We start from the raw sequence: 17,008 nt of genomic DNA, 5'->3' as shown, positions 1-17,008 counted from the left end.
TCTTTCAACTACAGAGTCGAACACACGCCTTGACGTTGACCCTTACATTAAAGCTCTAGTTCATCCTACCATTTTCCAAGTCATTACATTATCCCCCCTAGGAACATTCATCCTTGAATGACACTTTAAACACTTTAAGGGATAACGACTTAAGACTAGCAGACCATCATGCATGACACATCATAAAAAATGCATAACATCATAAGAGGAAACATCAACTCTACATCAATAAGCTCAATGCAACACAAGAAGGTAGGAACTACATCTACAAACTCATTATGTACAAAAACATCAACATTTCTCATTTTGTTGGAGGAATTTCCTTCTCCAACTCACATCATGCTCATCATAACATCATTAAGCACATTATGTAACTTTTCTCAACAACACATTTAAGCATACTTAATAATTCAACTCATGAAGCATTTGGGCAATTCATTATAGATGCACATCAATATAAGGAACACATAAACCAAAAAGTTCATTTTCTCATTAAACATAATTTCATCAAAACATGCATAACATAAGGAGATCATGGAAACACATTTTAACACATGACTCCAAAACATGAAACAAGCTACAAGGATCTCTTGGTTTCAAGCTTAAATAGGATTAGAAGAAAAGAGATAAGGATATCGAAACTCTCAACAACCTTACTATTCACATACTATCCCCCACTTAGGAGTAAACCCAACTAAGGCTATTATGAAAAAAACATAGGGACATCGACAAGTCATCCACAACCATAAGGAACTATCATCATACCGATGCTTTTAAACTAGGAAGGTCCTCATTAAGCAACTCTTAGTCATAAACAACCTTACCAACACCACTCAAGGTCTCATATAAGTCTACCACATCGGTTTTAAACTCCTCAAACTCACTACACCTCATAAGGTGAGAATATCAAGCGAACCTATCTCATGAACATCAAGAACACTCAAAGGCCTTATCATCTAAGCATAGTATTCCCCCAGTGGGGAGTAAGCCTATACAAACTCTTTACAACATCACTTCTTTCATATATAAGGTCGGGTAACTCATCACTAAACCTTTATGCTCATCACATAAGATGATTCAAAACCATGATAAATTCACTTCTACCCTTCTTAGAGTATTCTACTCACTCCACACATTTAGGCACTACTATAACATACTTTTCATGAAATTTATCAACATACCTCAAAACTCATCATGACTAAGTCAGGTTCTACCCTACTCTAAACATGATCATAATGCAACTCATTCATACTAAAGACAATCACTTCAAATCTAACAAATCTCATAGTCATAATTAGCATCACAATCAACCTTCCTCCCTCACTCCTTATAGAATAAGCCTTTCAAGTGGTCATACTCTAAAGACCATCGGATAAGGAGTAAGAGAGAGAACTTATAGAGTTAAACTCTATGGAACGATTTGAAGAATAATGAAAGAAGTGAAGTTTCCCAACGTCCTATAGCCTCTCGCTCATAGATGTGTGGGGACTCACACCAATGAACAAGACTCTAATAGACGTGGCTTATGAGACATCAATCCTAAAAACCATTTCCAAAATCTTATGCTCTGATACCAAGTTTGTCACGACCCGAGCCTATACCCTATAAGTGGCATGGCGTACTTGACCCCAAAAGGGGTCTCGTACAAGATTCTTAGCATTCATAATATTCAATACATAGAAATAGTGCGAAATTTAGAAACTTTCTTTAAATCCATACAATCAAAACTTTATAAAAACATTTGAAACAGCGGAAATCTATCATCTCACATGGCCATCTAAAAACAATATCCTTTTACAATCGAATCTCTAACAATTGTCTATTACATGAAATAAAGGAAACATCTAAACACTTGTCCTCGATCTATGAGGACATACCACTTAGTCTTGGAGGAATATCAATCCAAGATTCAACTAGATAAAGCAACTCACCTGCAGGAACATACACTTGTAGTAAAATAAGAGAAATATGGGTTAGCACACAAAAATGTACTAAGTATGATGATCATGCAAAAACATGCTTTTAAACGGACATTTTGGTTGGAAACCATGCATTATGACACTTTTTAGATATATCATGTACATTTGTATAAGAGATATAAAGAATAAGTATAATCATCATACAAGTCATAATCATCACATTTGAACATTCACCATAAGAAACCTTAAGTTGCACTTGTGCAATGTAAGGATAGCATCCCATACTACTATCCCTACTAAGTGCCACTTTGAGGCCACCTTAGATGAACTTACCTTTTCATACTTAACTTCAACCAATACTCATGCATAAGGAACACATACATTTCATAAGTCATGACAAGGGAAAATAACTCATAATACAACCCAAGTATAGCATACATCATTACATTAGACATTTAAGTCAACATTCTTCATTAGCTTCATTAAGAGCACTTTCATTAATTAGTCATTAAGACATTAGAGAACTCACTATGACACTCTCAAAGCCTACTCGTGCAATGCATGGATGGCATCTCATACTACGACCCACACTTCATAGAACTTCTCAAGAAACCATAATGCACATCTCACATAATGGGAATAGGCATTAACCGACATAGACCATGAGAGCAAATCATACAATCCGGTGTCATATGGCCCCACACCGTAAAGAGGTGGTCTACTTGCCTAAGGTAGGATCTGTAACATTTTAGCGTAGGTCGAAACCACTAGCTAATATCCTACGTGTGCACATAGTAATGGGATAGGAAGATGTTCATTGGAACCCTAGCCTAACATTGGGAGAGTTTTCATCTTACCATATCCACTCGGTACTTAGCCTCCATTCCCATAGAGTATTTCATTTTCATTAGCATTATTGTACTTGAGAGGGCTACCAACATTAGGTCTACCGACCTAAGTACATTACCCAATAAAGGACCACCACCATTAGGTCTACCGATTCCAGGTACATTAAGGATAGCTCATTGACTTTCCAATAAGGGTGCCATCAACATTGGGCCTACCGATACAAGGTTCATCATTTCACACCTGAAAAGGCTACCAACACTAGGTCTATCGATTCAAGATTTATCATCAACATTCATGGAAGTGTGCCATAAGCCTACCGATCCCAAAGTTCATTAACATCATTTATGGAAGGGTGCCTTAAGCCTACTGATCCAAGATACATCATTAGAATAGGTCATAGAACTCATGATGCAAGAGCTACCAATATTGGTCTATCGATTCATGTTCATTAAGTCAAGATACTTTCAGTATTTAAGAAGAGGATGCATAAGTCTACCAATTCAAGACACGATATTGCATTCAAGGTCACATTCATCAATTCAAGAAAAGGATGTCTTAAGCCTACCAATTCAAGATATAGCTTCACATTATAGAAACCCTTCACACACTACAAGAAAATAGCAAAATTCTGACAGACGATTCTGTCACAAATCCGTCACATATTAACATTTGTGACGGATTTGTGACGGAAAAATGGACGTCCCAGAACCTGGGGTCATAAACTCATTGTGACGGATTTCAATTCCGTCACACAATTATTGTGACGGAATAATGACAGACCTGACGGTGACAATAAAATCCTTGTATTTGACTTAAATTTCGTCACAAATTTGAGCCAGATTTTTGGACGGAATATTTGGTTACAAAATAGTGACAGAATCGTTTCTGTAACAAATTTCTAAATATATTCACAATATTTGTGACGGAATATTTCCTTACAAGTAAATTGTGATGGAATATTTTGTCACAAAATTACTCTCTTCTAGATATTAGTAACAAATTTAGAATTAATTATGACAGATTAAATCCGTCACAAATTTGATTTTAATTTAATAAATAATAATTGCTATATATTGTAGTGGACAATTATTATTTATATATATATATATATATATAGTAAATTAGTCAAAGACATAAAAATAATTAACCACCATGATATAACAAACATAATATTAGATTTATAATACAAAATTATGAAGTTAAAACATGTCAAAGCACAACTTCAATAAGCAAAAGTGGTCAAATATTTAAACACATAAACATTTGGTCATTTCCTATTAAGGAGAAGGATTACTAGATGAGCGTGAGGATAACGCCATCTCGCTCATCATGCGAGACCATCGTTCCTCCATAGATTTGAATCGATCATCACTTTGTTGCCTCAAACGCGAGACCTCGTGCTCTACTCGTTGTTGCACCTCCGCCTCTAAACGTTCTTGAAGAATTCTCTCTTGATTTTCTCTCATATGCAACACTTCATCCTCAAGTAGTTTAATGCGCTCTTCAGAAACATCATCAGACACTGCAGGTAAATTGCGCGAAGTGACAGAATTTTGATCTTGATACAACGCCAAACCTTGAGAGCCTAAACCATACACACGTCGTTTTTTTTCTCCACCCACAACATCAAAGTATAAACTATTTATATCAAGTTCTTGAACTTCTTGTGAATCATTCGAGGAGCTAGAAATAGCAGCAGCTAAGACAACCTCCATTTTATCCTGAAAAATTTCAAACAATCAACCACCAAAAACTCAAGCTTTCCACAAATATGTGCATATTAAGTTGCTTCTAGCAACTCTGTAAAAAAAATGCATCCAAAAGACAGCACAAACTCTTTAAACAGAACAAAATCTGCCCCCAATATGGCATAAAATCTATATAAAAAAAAGGCACACAATTTGCTTCAAACTGCAGTAATAACTGTCCAAATAACTACTCAACATTTGATTAAAAAAAAAGTATGATAAAAATCTACACAAAAAAACAGCACAAAATCTACCCAAAAACAACACAAAATCTATCAAAAAAGGCACAGAATCTACTTCAAAATTGCATTAAAAAACTGCTCAAATAACTGCAAAACATATGATCAAAACTATGATAAAAATATGCTCAAATTTGCACCAAAAACAGCACAAAGAGCTACACAAAACAGCACAAAGAGCTGCCACAAAATCTGCCACAAAAAAGGCACAAAATCTATCCACAATAGCACAAAATCTACTTCAAAATTGCATTAAAAAATTGCCCAACAAAACAGCACAAAGAGCTGCCCCAAAAATTTGCTCAATTGCAACACAAACAATTATAGCAAATCTTCTTAATAGCAACACACACAACTGCATAAAATCTACCTTTTTCTTTTTTAAAAGCTTCACAAAATAAGGATCAGTCCTACAATGTTTGGTAAAAGAAGAGCAACACACACAACTTACATTAATGCATTTAGACTTGGCATCAACAAAGCTGCCATCCTTTCTTTTATGCAACTTCTTAAATATATCCCACAAATTTGGTGGACGACGTAGTTCTATTGCCTAAAAAACAAAGTTTAATATTAAAATAAGAGATAAGATTAGAAAAATATTATAGAAAGTGTTAAATTTGGTACCAATTTTATAGTATGTTCCACTGTTGATCTAGAACCACCGGTATGCTTGCTTGGACCAGTGCCTAGTCCACCAATCTCACTACATCGATTTCGAGTGGCGATACGAGATTTATCCATCCATTCATCTGAGGCCCAATGCGTCTTCCAACTTCTCCAAATATCCTCCAGAACAAAATTAGGTTTGACTGTACCTTTTCGCCAAATATACATTTTCTTGGAGTATAAAGTGGATGCCACCTTATTCCATGTACGTTCCATTATAGAATTCTCAGTAGGATTCCACTGATATGATTTCTGGAAAAATATTACTTAGTGAAATAAACACATAGAGATATATATTAAATAAATTACCTATAAATTTTAAATATAAAGCAATAGTTACCGAAAATTCATGCCAATAAAATTTACGAGTTGATTGACTGACATCCTTCCATGAGTAGCCAGTAGCATCTTGTCGTTCCTTGAAAGTTTCTGTGATGGTCTTCGAGATAGAATGACCATTAGGAACAAATCTGAAATAAAATTAACAATAAATAACACATTTCATAATACTTATATTAGAAAAAATTAGATCAACTATACAAAAATATCTTTTCTTACTTTTCCGCTACAACTGAGATGACCAACCGAGAAGATGTTGATGAGCAACTAGTAGACCCAATAGAGACATCTGGAGTACTAGGAGTGGTTGGAGTACAAGGTCCAGTAGGAGAACCAGCATTTGATGATGGCGTATCACTCATATTCTTAAATTTTAATTACCTAGACCTTGTACAATTGCAGCAACAAAGTTCTTGATAAAAAAAATCAACTAGCATTCAAATTGTATTAGTTCATTTTGTAGATATATAATATAAGATGCCTAACACATTTCACAAGATATAATAGCAAAACTAAGAAAATGAAAATCACCTGTAGCATAAAACAGTACATTCAACTTTAGATAATAGAAAAACTAAATTTAAAAACTTCAAGTGACATTAATCTCTACACTTTCTTCTCTTTTTGTTTTGATGTTCATATTCTTCTTTCCCTTCCTCGTTGTCATCCTCATCATCGTCCTCCTCATCCTCATCCTCATCCTCATTCTCATCCTCATCTTCATCATCCTCCTCCTCCCCTTCATCAACATCATCCTCCTCTTCATCATCATTGTCATTATCCTCATCATTTTCTTCCATCTCCCTCTCTTCCTCTTCCCTCTCTCCCTCCTCCTCCTCCATGTCAATAAAAACACCATCTGGATCATTCAATATATGAGGTGTTTCATCTTCACAAATATCAATTTCATGCATTTGACTGTTATCCTCTTGAAAAGCTAGATCATTCAGTGTATGAGGTTTTTCTACTATATTTGGAACATCTACAATTGAACGTGCCTTTATTTGACAAACAGCTAACCAATCATTCTGTGTCCTCTTTACTGAAGGATAGGTTTCATTGTGGATGTACTCTTGTACCATGTTTTGGTATTGGATCAAACCAAGAACATTTAAATAATACGGTTCGCTTAAATGGTAATGCATGATACTCTAGCTGCAGAATTTCTGTCAATATACCATAATAATCGATCTCATCTGCACTGTGACTAGAGCCCTTAATGCATATACCACTATTCATTGTAGATTTATTTGAACCGTATTCTTCAGTGTGAAATTTGTAACCATTTACAACATATCCATTAAAGGGTTGAACCTTATGCAGTGGCCCTTCTGCAAGATCTTTCATGAATTGGTAATGCCGGATGAAGGATCACGTGCCTATTAAGACACTATACGTAATTAGGCATACATTAAGATTATATTGAATTTACTGTATAGATTAATTTAGATCTATTAGTACTTACGTATTGATTAAACCAAGACGCAAACTCTATTTCAAGTTTAGCATCAATCTCGCTATCTTGAATACATGGTTGTATTTGTCTCAAGGTTTCCTCAAAAATTCTGAAGAAAAAAAAGCTAATTTATGTCAATAACTTCAAATTTAAATAATATGTATATCTAGATCATGGTAATTAACTTACTTTATATATGGTTTCACTTCATCACAATTCAACAAAATATATGTCCGAGCTGCATGATATTCTCTATCATCTAACCTTCTTATTTTCTTTTTACCAAAACCACGACCAACATGCTTGAAAATAGACAACATTTCAGGATGGTCCTCTCCAACCCCACCATCATCCGCATTTCGTGGAACTTTTCTATATCTAGTCGAAATGTCTGACTTAAAGTAGTGTGTACAAAGTGTTGATGATTCTTTAACCAAGCATGCATTGCGTATACAACCTTCAACTCTATTCTTATTTTTGATATCATACTTCACCCCCATGGAGTTTCCTTCAAACATAATGTAAGTATATGTCAATATAGTATCACTAGTATATTTATATATCTTATAATATATAATTAACTTAAGTTACTTTTCACATGGATACATCCATCGTTCTTGAACTGGGCCTGCTAAACGTGCTTTATAAGCTAAATGGATGGGAAGATGTTCCATAGAATCCCAGAAGCTTGGAGGAAAAATGCGCTCAAGCTTAGTCAAGATGAGAGGAATTTTTCTTTCTAATTGTCTCATGTGTTCCTCAGTTATTGAGGTAGAAGTGAGATCTTTAAAAAAAAGACTCAACTCTGTCAATGGTTCCCACACATGAGCCATTGCATAAATACATGACAATCATGACTCTTCATACCAAAGAGTTTAAGCTTGTTCATGTCAACACATCTTCCCATGTTAGACACATAACCATCAGGAAATCTCAACTCTTGCAACTATTTACAAAGCACTTTTTTAGCATTATCATCTAACATGTAACAAGCTTTCGGGTACTTTTTAGTTGTTTCATCCTGATGCAACTCTGGACGATTGCAAAGTTCTTTTAAATCTTCTCTAGATTTGGCATTGTCCTTTGTTTTTCCCTTGACATTCATGATGGTGTTAAAAATGTTATCAAACACATTTTTTTCTATGTGCATCACATCAAGGTTATGCCTAATAAGATTTGTTTTCCAGTAAGGCAAGTCCCAAAATATACTTCTTTTCTTCCAACCACATAAGCTACTCTTTGAGATTCTTGCATTCACCTTATCAGAACAAAGTTCTGTCACTTTCATGAGTCCCAAATCCTCAATCTCCCTAAGTATTTGTAAACCTGATTGTTCAGTAGATGCAACCTTCTGTACTATTTGACCTTTCTTGAACCACCTTTTGTTTTTTCGCCATGGATGATCTGGTGGTAAGAACTTTCTGTGATTGTCAAACCATGAAACTTTTCTACCATTGGATAGTGAAAAAGCATCAGAATCTTTCATGCAATAAGGGCAAGCTAATTTTCCTGCTGTACTCCAACCCGACAACATTGAGTACGCTAGAAAATCACTTATTGTCCACATCAATGCAACTTGCATTTGAAAATTATTTTTACTTGAAACATCATATGTTTGGACTCCCACCTCCCATAATTCTTTCAACTCTTCAATGAGGGGTTGCAAAAAGACATCAATTTTCTGTTTTGGATTTTTTGGACCAGGTACAATCACAGATAAAAACATGTATTCATCCTTCATGCACATCCAAGGTGGTAAATTATATGGTGTAACTATCACAGGCCAAGAGGAATATTGTTGACCTGATTGACCAAATGGTTGAAACCCATCAGTAGACAAACCCAATCTAACATTTCTAACTTCAGATGCAAAATGTGGATACGTCTGATCAAAATGCTTCCAAGCAGGAGAGTCTGAGGGATGACGCATGACACCATCTCTTTCGTGCTCTGAATGCCATCTCATATGTTTTGTTGTTGCATTAGATGCATACAACCTTTGTAGCCGTGGAGTTAAAGGAAAATAATACATCTTCTTATAAGAAATATTAGTTTTCTTCTTGGAACGTTGATGTTTTGATCTCTTAAATCGAGGATGAGAGCAAAATTTGCAATTGATTAGTTCACTGTCCTCACGCCAATAAAGCATACATCCATTTTTGCAACAATCAATCTTCTCGACTGGCAAGCCTAATCCCCGCATTAGCTTTTTAGTACCATAGAAGTTATCGATCATTTTGTTATCACTTGGCATCAATTCTGATATAAACTGACATAACTCATCATACAACCTTTCCGAAAAATGATGTTCTGCCTTAAGATTCAACAAACGAGCAACAACAGACAATTGTGTATGTCCATGTGGATTTCCCATCCAAATCTCTTGTTCCGATGCTTTGAGCATATCATAAATATGTTGTGTTGTTGGATTTGGGTCCTCTTCCACGTTACCATTATAAGAAGGCCCAGCAACATCAAAAACCATTGACCGGAATGCATTATGGGATTGAGGATTCACGGTTTCACTAGAAGTTTCTTCTTGATGATCATTAAGCACATTTGGATTTGAAATATAACTTTCTCCATGGTGATACCAACGGTAATAATCCGGTACAAAGCCATAAGTTCCAAGATGTGTCATAATTGTAAACTCATCCAAAATATTTTTATTTCGACACTTACGATGATTACAAGGACATCTTAACTTCTCACCATCCATGCACTGTGGATGTTCTTTTGCAAATGCAACAAAGTTCTCAACTCCATCAATAAACTTTGGATTTATGAATCCATCTTCCAGTATTCTAGCATACATCCACTCACGATCAGAGTTACTCATATTATATACTCTGACACAAATAATAAATGTGTTAAAACTTACATGATGACTACTAATTTTTATATGACACTAGAACCTAGAGATAGCAAAATATAATGAATTCAAATTCATAAATAATCAATTAATCACCAAAAGTTATAGTAGTTAGAACCTAGAAATAGTGTACTATTTTATTTTAAATAATACTACATGTCAAGGTGATCATGTAAAAACAGATATGCCAAAGATGTATTCAATTTATAAGCTTCATTCTACTCGTATGACAACAATATCTTTTTAGTGATTTAATTAGTACGAAGAAGAAACTAACCTTTAGCAAATGTGATAATTAAGTTTTGTATCCTACTTGGTCACATAAAATAAATGCTTTAAGATGTAAATTATCCTCTTACCTAACTTAAGCAATGATAGAAACACCAATGTAGAAATCTTCCAGAAACTAATAGACATACACAAACTACCTGAAAAAGTTTATAGAACAAAAGAGAATGAAATGAGAATTGATGTAAAGGAGATTATTTTCTAATAAATTAAAAGCATGAGTTGATGAAGATTTGATTTTCTCTTTGGAATATACATAATTACATTGTTCTTTAGGAACAAGCAAATAAATAGGTGTTTAGTCATTAACAAAGTGATATCCAGAAACATCAGTAGAAGAAGCAAGAAATAAGAAAAATTAGAAAACTTTGAGATACATTAGCCAAGAATCCAACATCTATTTTGAAGAACCACAACTAAATAACATTAGGTAGATAATATAAGCAAATGGAATAAATTAGAATAAAAGACAAGTTAGATTAACAACATCTCGGCAGAAACCGTTAAAACAGGGTAGCTAGCAGCGATAGTGTTGCAGCATAGTAAAAATATTTAAAACAAAATTTATGTCGTTATGAAGTTGTGTAAAAAATAAAAAACAGAGCCAGCATAAAAGATATGTACAGTTGCTGCTAATTTAGAAATTAATGTACTATGTTCTAAATGTAAATGTTAAAAAAGAGCAGCTGGCTGCTATGTACTAGCAAATGTGTCTCACATCTATGTTTTTATACTTGGAGTTTCTAATATTTACTTGTAACCAAGAAGATGAGTCATTGAATTACAAGTCATATACTTGTATATTTATGTATCATGTATATGGTCGCAAAATCTCAACACCCAATAATTTTTGCAGTTGAAATCATTAACCTAATAAATGTTAAAAAAGATGAAGAAGAAGTAACTTGAATACACAAGAAAAAACGTTATTCATATAACTTATGAAAGAAACACAACAACTCGATCGGAAGATGAACCCACCTGAAATATTGTCCCAAGCAAAGCTGTGTTGGATTATATTTCGAACAGTGCAGCAAAAACTCGATCAGAAGAATGAACACACTTGAAATTTTGTCTCGAGCAAAGTTTTAATGGATTCTATTTCAATCAGATCGAGTAACAACAACACGAGGAAGAAGAAGACACCTTTACCAATTTAATGGAAGAATGTAGTTGAGATTAGGGGAGACAACAATAGCACAAAGAAGAATACACATCTATCCATTGAAGGGGCAAAACATCGCTGAGATTAGCTAGGGCAGTTGGGTTTCATTCATTCTCAATTGTAGTGGTGATTTGAAGAGATTAGGGCAACTTTTAGGACAAGCTTCTATTTTGAGAATTAGTTTTTTTCGTTTTACTTTTAGAATTAATTTTTTAGCGCCTCAAATTTGATAAAAGAAAAACTTTTCGTATTGGCGGAAAGACTTTCCCGCTCAAGCCTCAAAATATGCATCCAATTACATTTACACTTTATTCTTTGGAAACTAAATCTCTTGTTGTTGAAAATAAAAAAATTAAAGGGAAGCAGGTGGACACGTGGGGGATGGATTGAAGTCAAGGAAGAGGTGCAGTCTACTGTGGAGTTGTCGGCCACAAAGGAAATAATTATCACATTTTTCTTTCACATGTTTATTAAGAATTTATAATAAAAATATTTTTATTTTCTTCGTTCATTTTTTACTTGATAAATATTGACTTAGTACTAATCTTGAAGGGTACTCCCTTTGTCCAAAATTATGTGGCATCTTTCAATATATTTTTTAATTATTTTAATTTATAGTAATTTTTACTTAATTTTGAAATATGAAAAATTTATTTCAAAAAATTTAAAGATTTCATGCCAAAAAATTCACGATCAAATTTAAATTATTTGACTTTCGAAATTTGAAATGGTATCACATAAATTGAGACATAAAGTAATAAATGAAATGACAATTTGACCATATCACCCTTTGAATATAATAAATTTAATATTTTTAAAAAATATATTGAAAAAAATACTATAGCTAATAATAAGAATAAATTAAGAACTAGTTAGTAACTTTTTTAGGGACCGAATTTAATGTCTTCATTATAACATATACCAATAAGGACCAAAATATAATCTCGTCCCAATAGATATATTTTTAGAGACAAGAATATAGACTCGTCCTTAAATATTGGTCTTAATAAAGGCTTTTTCTTGTAGTGAAAACTAAAAGTGCCGAAAATTTTGGGGGAAAGTTAAAAGGTCATCTAATATTTTTTAAAATTTTCGCGGAAAAAATGGTTCATTAAGTTAAAGATTTTATAATTTATTGTCTTTTTATTAAATTGAGACGGAATGTAAATCCGTCATAATATTTTTGATGATTTTGTGACGACATATATTCATTTATTTTTATTTACTATCATTTTGTGACGGAAATTTTCTGTCACAAAACTTATATTAAATATTTGTTATAAATCTGTCACGAATCCGTCACTTTCAGAATTTTAGTAGGTAAAAAAATTCTTTTAATTTTTTTTATTTCTATAAGATTAATCTGTCACAAATCCGTCAAAATTCCGTGACAATTTGTGACAGACTTCTCCGTTTCAAATATTCCGTCACAATTTTACTATTTTCTTGTAGTGACATTCGATAATCACATTCATGAGTGTCAATATTGAGAAATAGACTTTCAATAATAACACAATTACATTCAAGTCAAGATCATATTACCTTTAATAGATTCACATCCATATACAAGACATCATGATAATACTCGATTCCACATACTATGCCCTTCTAGGCCATGAATCTCAAATAACCAACACACCAACAATTCACTATAATTAAGGCATGGATAATGATACAATTCAATAACCTAAAGCAATTTAGACAAATTCTATTCGCATGCTTGCATAATTAACAAACCCACTTCATAAAGGCACAATTTAGGAATTGAGGAAATTCATGGGTTCATAGAGTATTTTCATCATAAATCATCAATTAAACACTAATTCAATCATAATATGTCATTAATAACCATTCGAAAACGTTTGAAAAAGGAACCCATGAGTTAGACTAAAAAACCCTAGATTCTTAAGAACCTGAAACCTTTGAAAAGTAACTTTGAATGGACTCTAGGGGTGGAAGCTACCCCTAGATGAAGGATCATCATACCTTTCTTGTGATTCCCCAAGAAATTTGAAGAAGAAATGCTTTGAATCCTCAACCCTAGCTCCCACTTCTTCTTCTTTTTCTTTGGGAACTTCTAGAGAGAGAATTTTTGAAAGGAGGAACTCTTTTGTTTTGATTTGGATTTTGGAGAAATAAGGAGTAAATAACTTGTTTTAAGACTTAAAACTATATATACTAGTGATATAAAACAATTAAAATCAACCCCACATAATAATTAATAAAAGGGAAATTACTTAAAACTCCCCAATTAAGGCAGCCCCGTTAGGGACCACGCCCAACTCAACAGGTTGTGAGGGGTACCACGGCTCGTGGTGATGCCCGTGGTCCCTTAAGCAGTGTGCCTCCCAACCTTGCCAAGCCCTCAAGGGCATAAGTGGTCTTCACAGCCACCTAGACAGTCCGTCAAGGGCACCACGGCTCGTGGTGGTGCCTGTGGTCCTTGAGGCAATAGCCTCCTCAAACTACACCACTCCCACCAAGCTAAGGGGTCTACACGGACAGTGGTCATGACCACTGATCATGAAGGTGGTCGTGAACCCTGGCAGTGCTTGGTCAAGGGTTGGGCAGCCTTGGCCTTTGGCTAGGCTTTGCCCCCCTTGCCTTGGCACATGCCCTTGCAGCCCTCAATACAAAGCTAAAAAGGTCTTTCAACTATGGATTCTAACACGCACCTTGATGTTGACCCTTACGTTAAGGCTCTAGTTCATCCTACCATTTTCCGAGTCATTACAATTTCACCTATGAAGAGTGTTATGAGATTTGGTAAGAAGGAGAAGCTTAGTCCCTGGTATATTGGTCCTTATAAGATATCCAAGAGGGCTGGAAATGTAGCTTATGAGTTGGAGCTACCGCAATAGTTAGCAACAGACCATCTGGTGCTTCATATTTTAATGTTGAAGAAATGTATGGGTGATCCTTCACTTATTATATCTACTGAAAATATAGGTATTAAGGACAAACTATCTTATGAGGAGATTCCCGTTCAGATTCTAGATCGTTAGGTTCGCAAGTTGAGGACCAAGGAGGTAGCATCAGTCAAGGTCCTATGGAGGAATCAGTTTGTTGAGGAAGCTACTTGGGAGGCTGAAGAGGATATGAAGAAGAGATACCCACATCTCTTCCCTTTCGAAGAATTTTCAGACCAAGGTAATGTTTTCTGAAAAAACACTATTTTAATTGAGATGTTATGATGTGTTAAATTGCATGTTGGGTGTTTGAGTTGGGTGTTAGATGTTGACACCCTTAATTCTACTTAGAGTGATCTCATTCTAGGAGGAATGTTCCCAAGGGGGAGATATTGTAGCATCCCGCCTTAGAAAGATCTAAAAATAGAAAGAACTCATTTGGAAAGAGCCAATTTGAGAATATTTCAAGTTATGCTTAAGTTGTGAGTTCTAGGTCAACTTCAAACGACCATAAATTTCAGTACAAGATGAGTTAGGTGGTCCATAAGATATCAAATGAAAGGTCTTGGAATCCTCTTACCAACACCACCGAGTTGCTAAGTTTCGAGGTCGGATGAGGGAGATATGGCCATTTGAAATCTGCTTGTCCAGTTAAGGAAAGTTACCCGAAAATATGAGGGTATTTTAGTCTTTTCCTTACCATTTCAGATTTAAGCATTTTTAGTATTGAGGGGTCTAAAATAATTTGGTTCAGTTTTCCCAATCCTAATTACGCTTATGGTTTTGGAAAAGAGTTCAAGAAAAGAAAAGAGGAGAAAATAGAGAAGGTTCAAGGTGGTCTTCAAGTTTTCTTGCGAATCAAGGATTGTTTCGCCAAGGGTTTGATCCCTAAAAGGTATGTGAGTTCTCATAGTGTTAGGTTCGTTCACCCACACACCAATCATGCTATTTTAAATGCAAATTTCGTTCTTGAAGTTGAAGGATTTGTGTTCTTAAAGAGTTTTCTTGAAATTTCATTCGTAATCTTGATTGTTGGGGTTTTGATGAATTCTTGAGATAAATGTTAGTAGTTTGAGGGTTGTTTTGAGTAGATTATCGTGTACTTATGTTGGGTATTCGAATCTAAGTGAGTGGGGAAGAAACCATTCGATTCTAGGCGAATTAGGGTTAGAAAATGAAAAAGAAAATTTGTCAGGTTTTTTGGGCAGGGGGCTGGCGCGCCGCACGAGCAGTGCGCCAGAAAATGTTTTCAGTAGTTTGGGTTCTAGGGCGCCCTGGCACTCAGTGCGCCCCAACCCACCTTCAGGAGTTCAAGGGCTGGCCCTCGCGCCACTCAGTGCGCCAGGGTCGCCAAGTCCCCTACTCTTCCGTCCTTCTTTTCGTGTGAGTTAACTCAAATCGTACCTATATTTTCTACTTGATATCCACACTCTAATTACATATTAACATCGAGAGACCATTCATAACCTTGAATCCATAATTCAAATTCAAGGTAGAGTTAAGAGTTAAGTCTAAAGAGTTCTTACGAGTCATTTTAAGAAGTCTTTTACAATCATTTTAAATATGTTTTAAAACTTGAGTACTTGAGTTTGAGAAGGAGGAGAGTTAAGTGTCATTTTTCAAAATGAATATATGGGAACTAAGTATTCCCAAGAGTAAATGTTTTTACATTTAAGATGAGAGAAAACACCGATTTCCAAAAGAGTTCATGAGCAGTTTGAGTACTTTCTATTTTAAGAGAAATATTTTTAGTTATAATCTCAAACAAGAGAAAGAGTTATGTTTTTAAACATATGAGCTAAGTTATATTTTGGGAAGATCTCTATTTTGTTTTACTATTAATCTAGGATGTCACTAGTAAAAAAATGAATGATAAAAATTAAGATAATATTTACCTTTAATAAATAGATAAGCAAAATTTATACTAATATTTACTTAAATTATATAAAATAATTACATATATATAAATCAATAAATTCAACATGATAGAGGAGGGCCTGAGGCCATAAACTAACGTTCGTCCTGCTAAGCTATGTTAAATAGCAACTATTATTTTATATTTAGGAAAAATGCACAAGTACCCCCCAGCCTATGCCCGAAATCTCAGAGACACACCTAACCTTTACTAAGGTCCTATTACCCCCCCCCCCCCGAACTTAATTTATCTATAATATTCGACCCCTTTTCGGCCTACGTGGCACTATCCTTGAAAAAATTGTCAACATGCGCTGGGCCCACAAGATAGTGCCACGTAGGCCAAAAAGGGGTAGAATATTAGATATAAAATAAGTTCAGGGGGGTAATAGGACCTTAGTAAAGGTTAGGTGTGTCTCTGGGATTTCGGGCATAGGCTGGGAGGTACTTATGCATTTTCCCTTATATTTATATAAAGTATTTTAATTTTTAAGCACTAATTAACATATCTGCTAGAAGATCATCATGTCGATTGCACCATTGAATCACAACTTTTTAGTTCCAGATTCACTAGATCAATACTCAGAATGTACTGAATATGGAGGAAAATGCATAAATATAAATAGGGAAAATGCATAAGT

The 17,008-nt window shown here is 34.6% G+C and overlaps 2 protein-coding genes across 4 annotated transcripts in view; both read right to left on the bottom strand.

Annotated features, from left to right (window-relative positions):
• The window catches only part of LOC125869149 (agamous-like MADS-box protein AGL9 homolog), a 594,250-nt gene that overhangs the window by 88,158 nt on the left and 489,084 nt on the right, over nt 1-17,008 (bottom strand). The window lies entirely within an intron of this gene.
• Nucleotides 8,166-10,058, bottom strand: LOC125868710 (uncharacterized). Its single transcript, XM_049549299.1, has one exon. The coding sequence runs from the start codon at nt 10,056-10,058 to the stop codon at nt 8,166-8,168; it is 1,893 nt and encodes a 630-aa protein (XP_049405256.1).

Source organism: Solanum stenotomum, chromosome 6 (assembly GCF_019186545.1).
Source record: "Solanum stenotomum isolate F172 chromosome 6, ASM1918654v1, whole genome shotgun sequence".
In the NCBI taxonomy this organism is placed as follows: domain Eukaryota; kingdom Viridiplantae; phylum Streptophyta; class Magnoliopsida; order Solanales; family Solanaceae; genus Solanum; species Solanum stenotomum.
This window is presented reverse-complemented; position numbering and strand designations above follow the sequence as displayed.

Bases quoted from the DNA above. Each gene is read 5' to 3' on its own strand.
- LOC125868710 (XM_049549299.1), bottom strand. From the start codon at position 10,058: ATGAGTAACTCTGATCGTGAGTGGATGTATGCTAGAATACTGGAAGAT.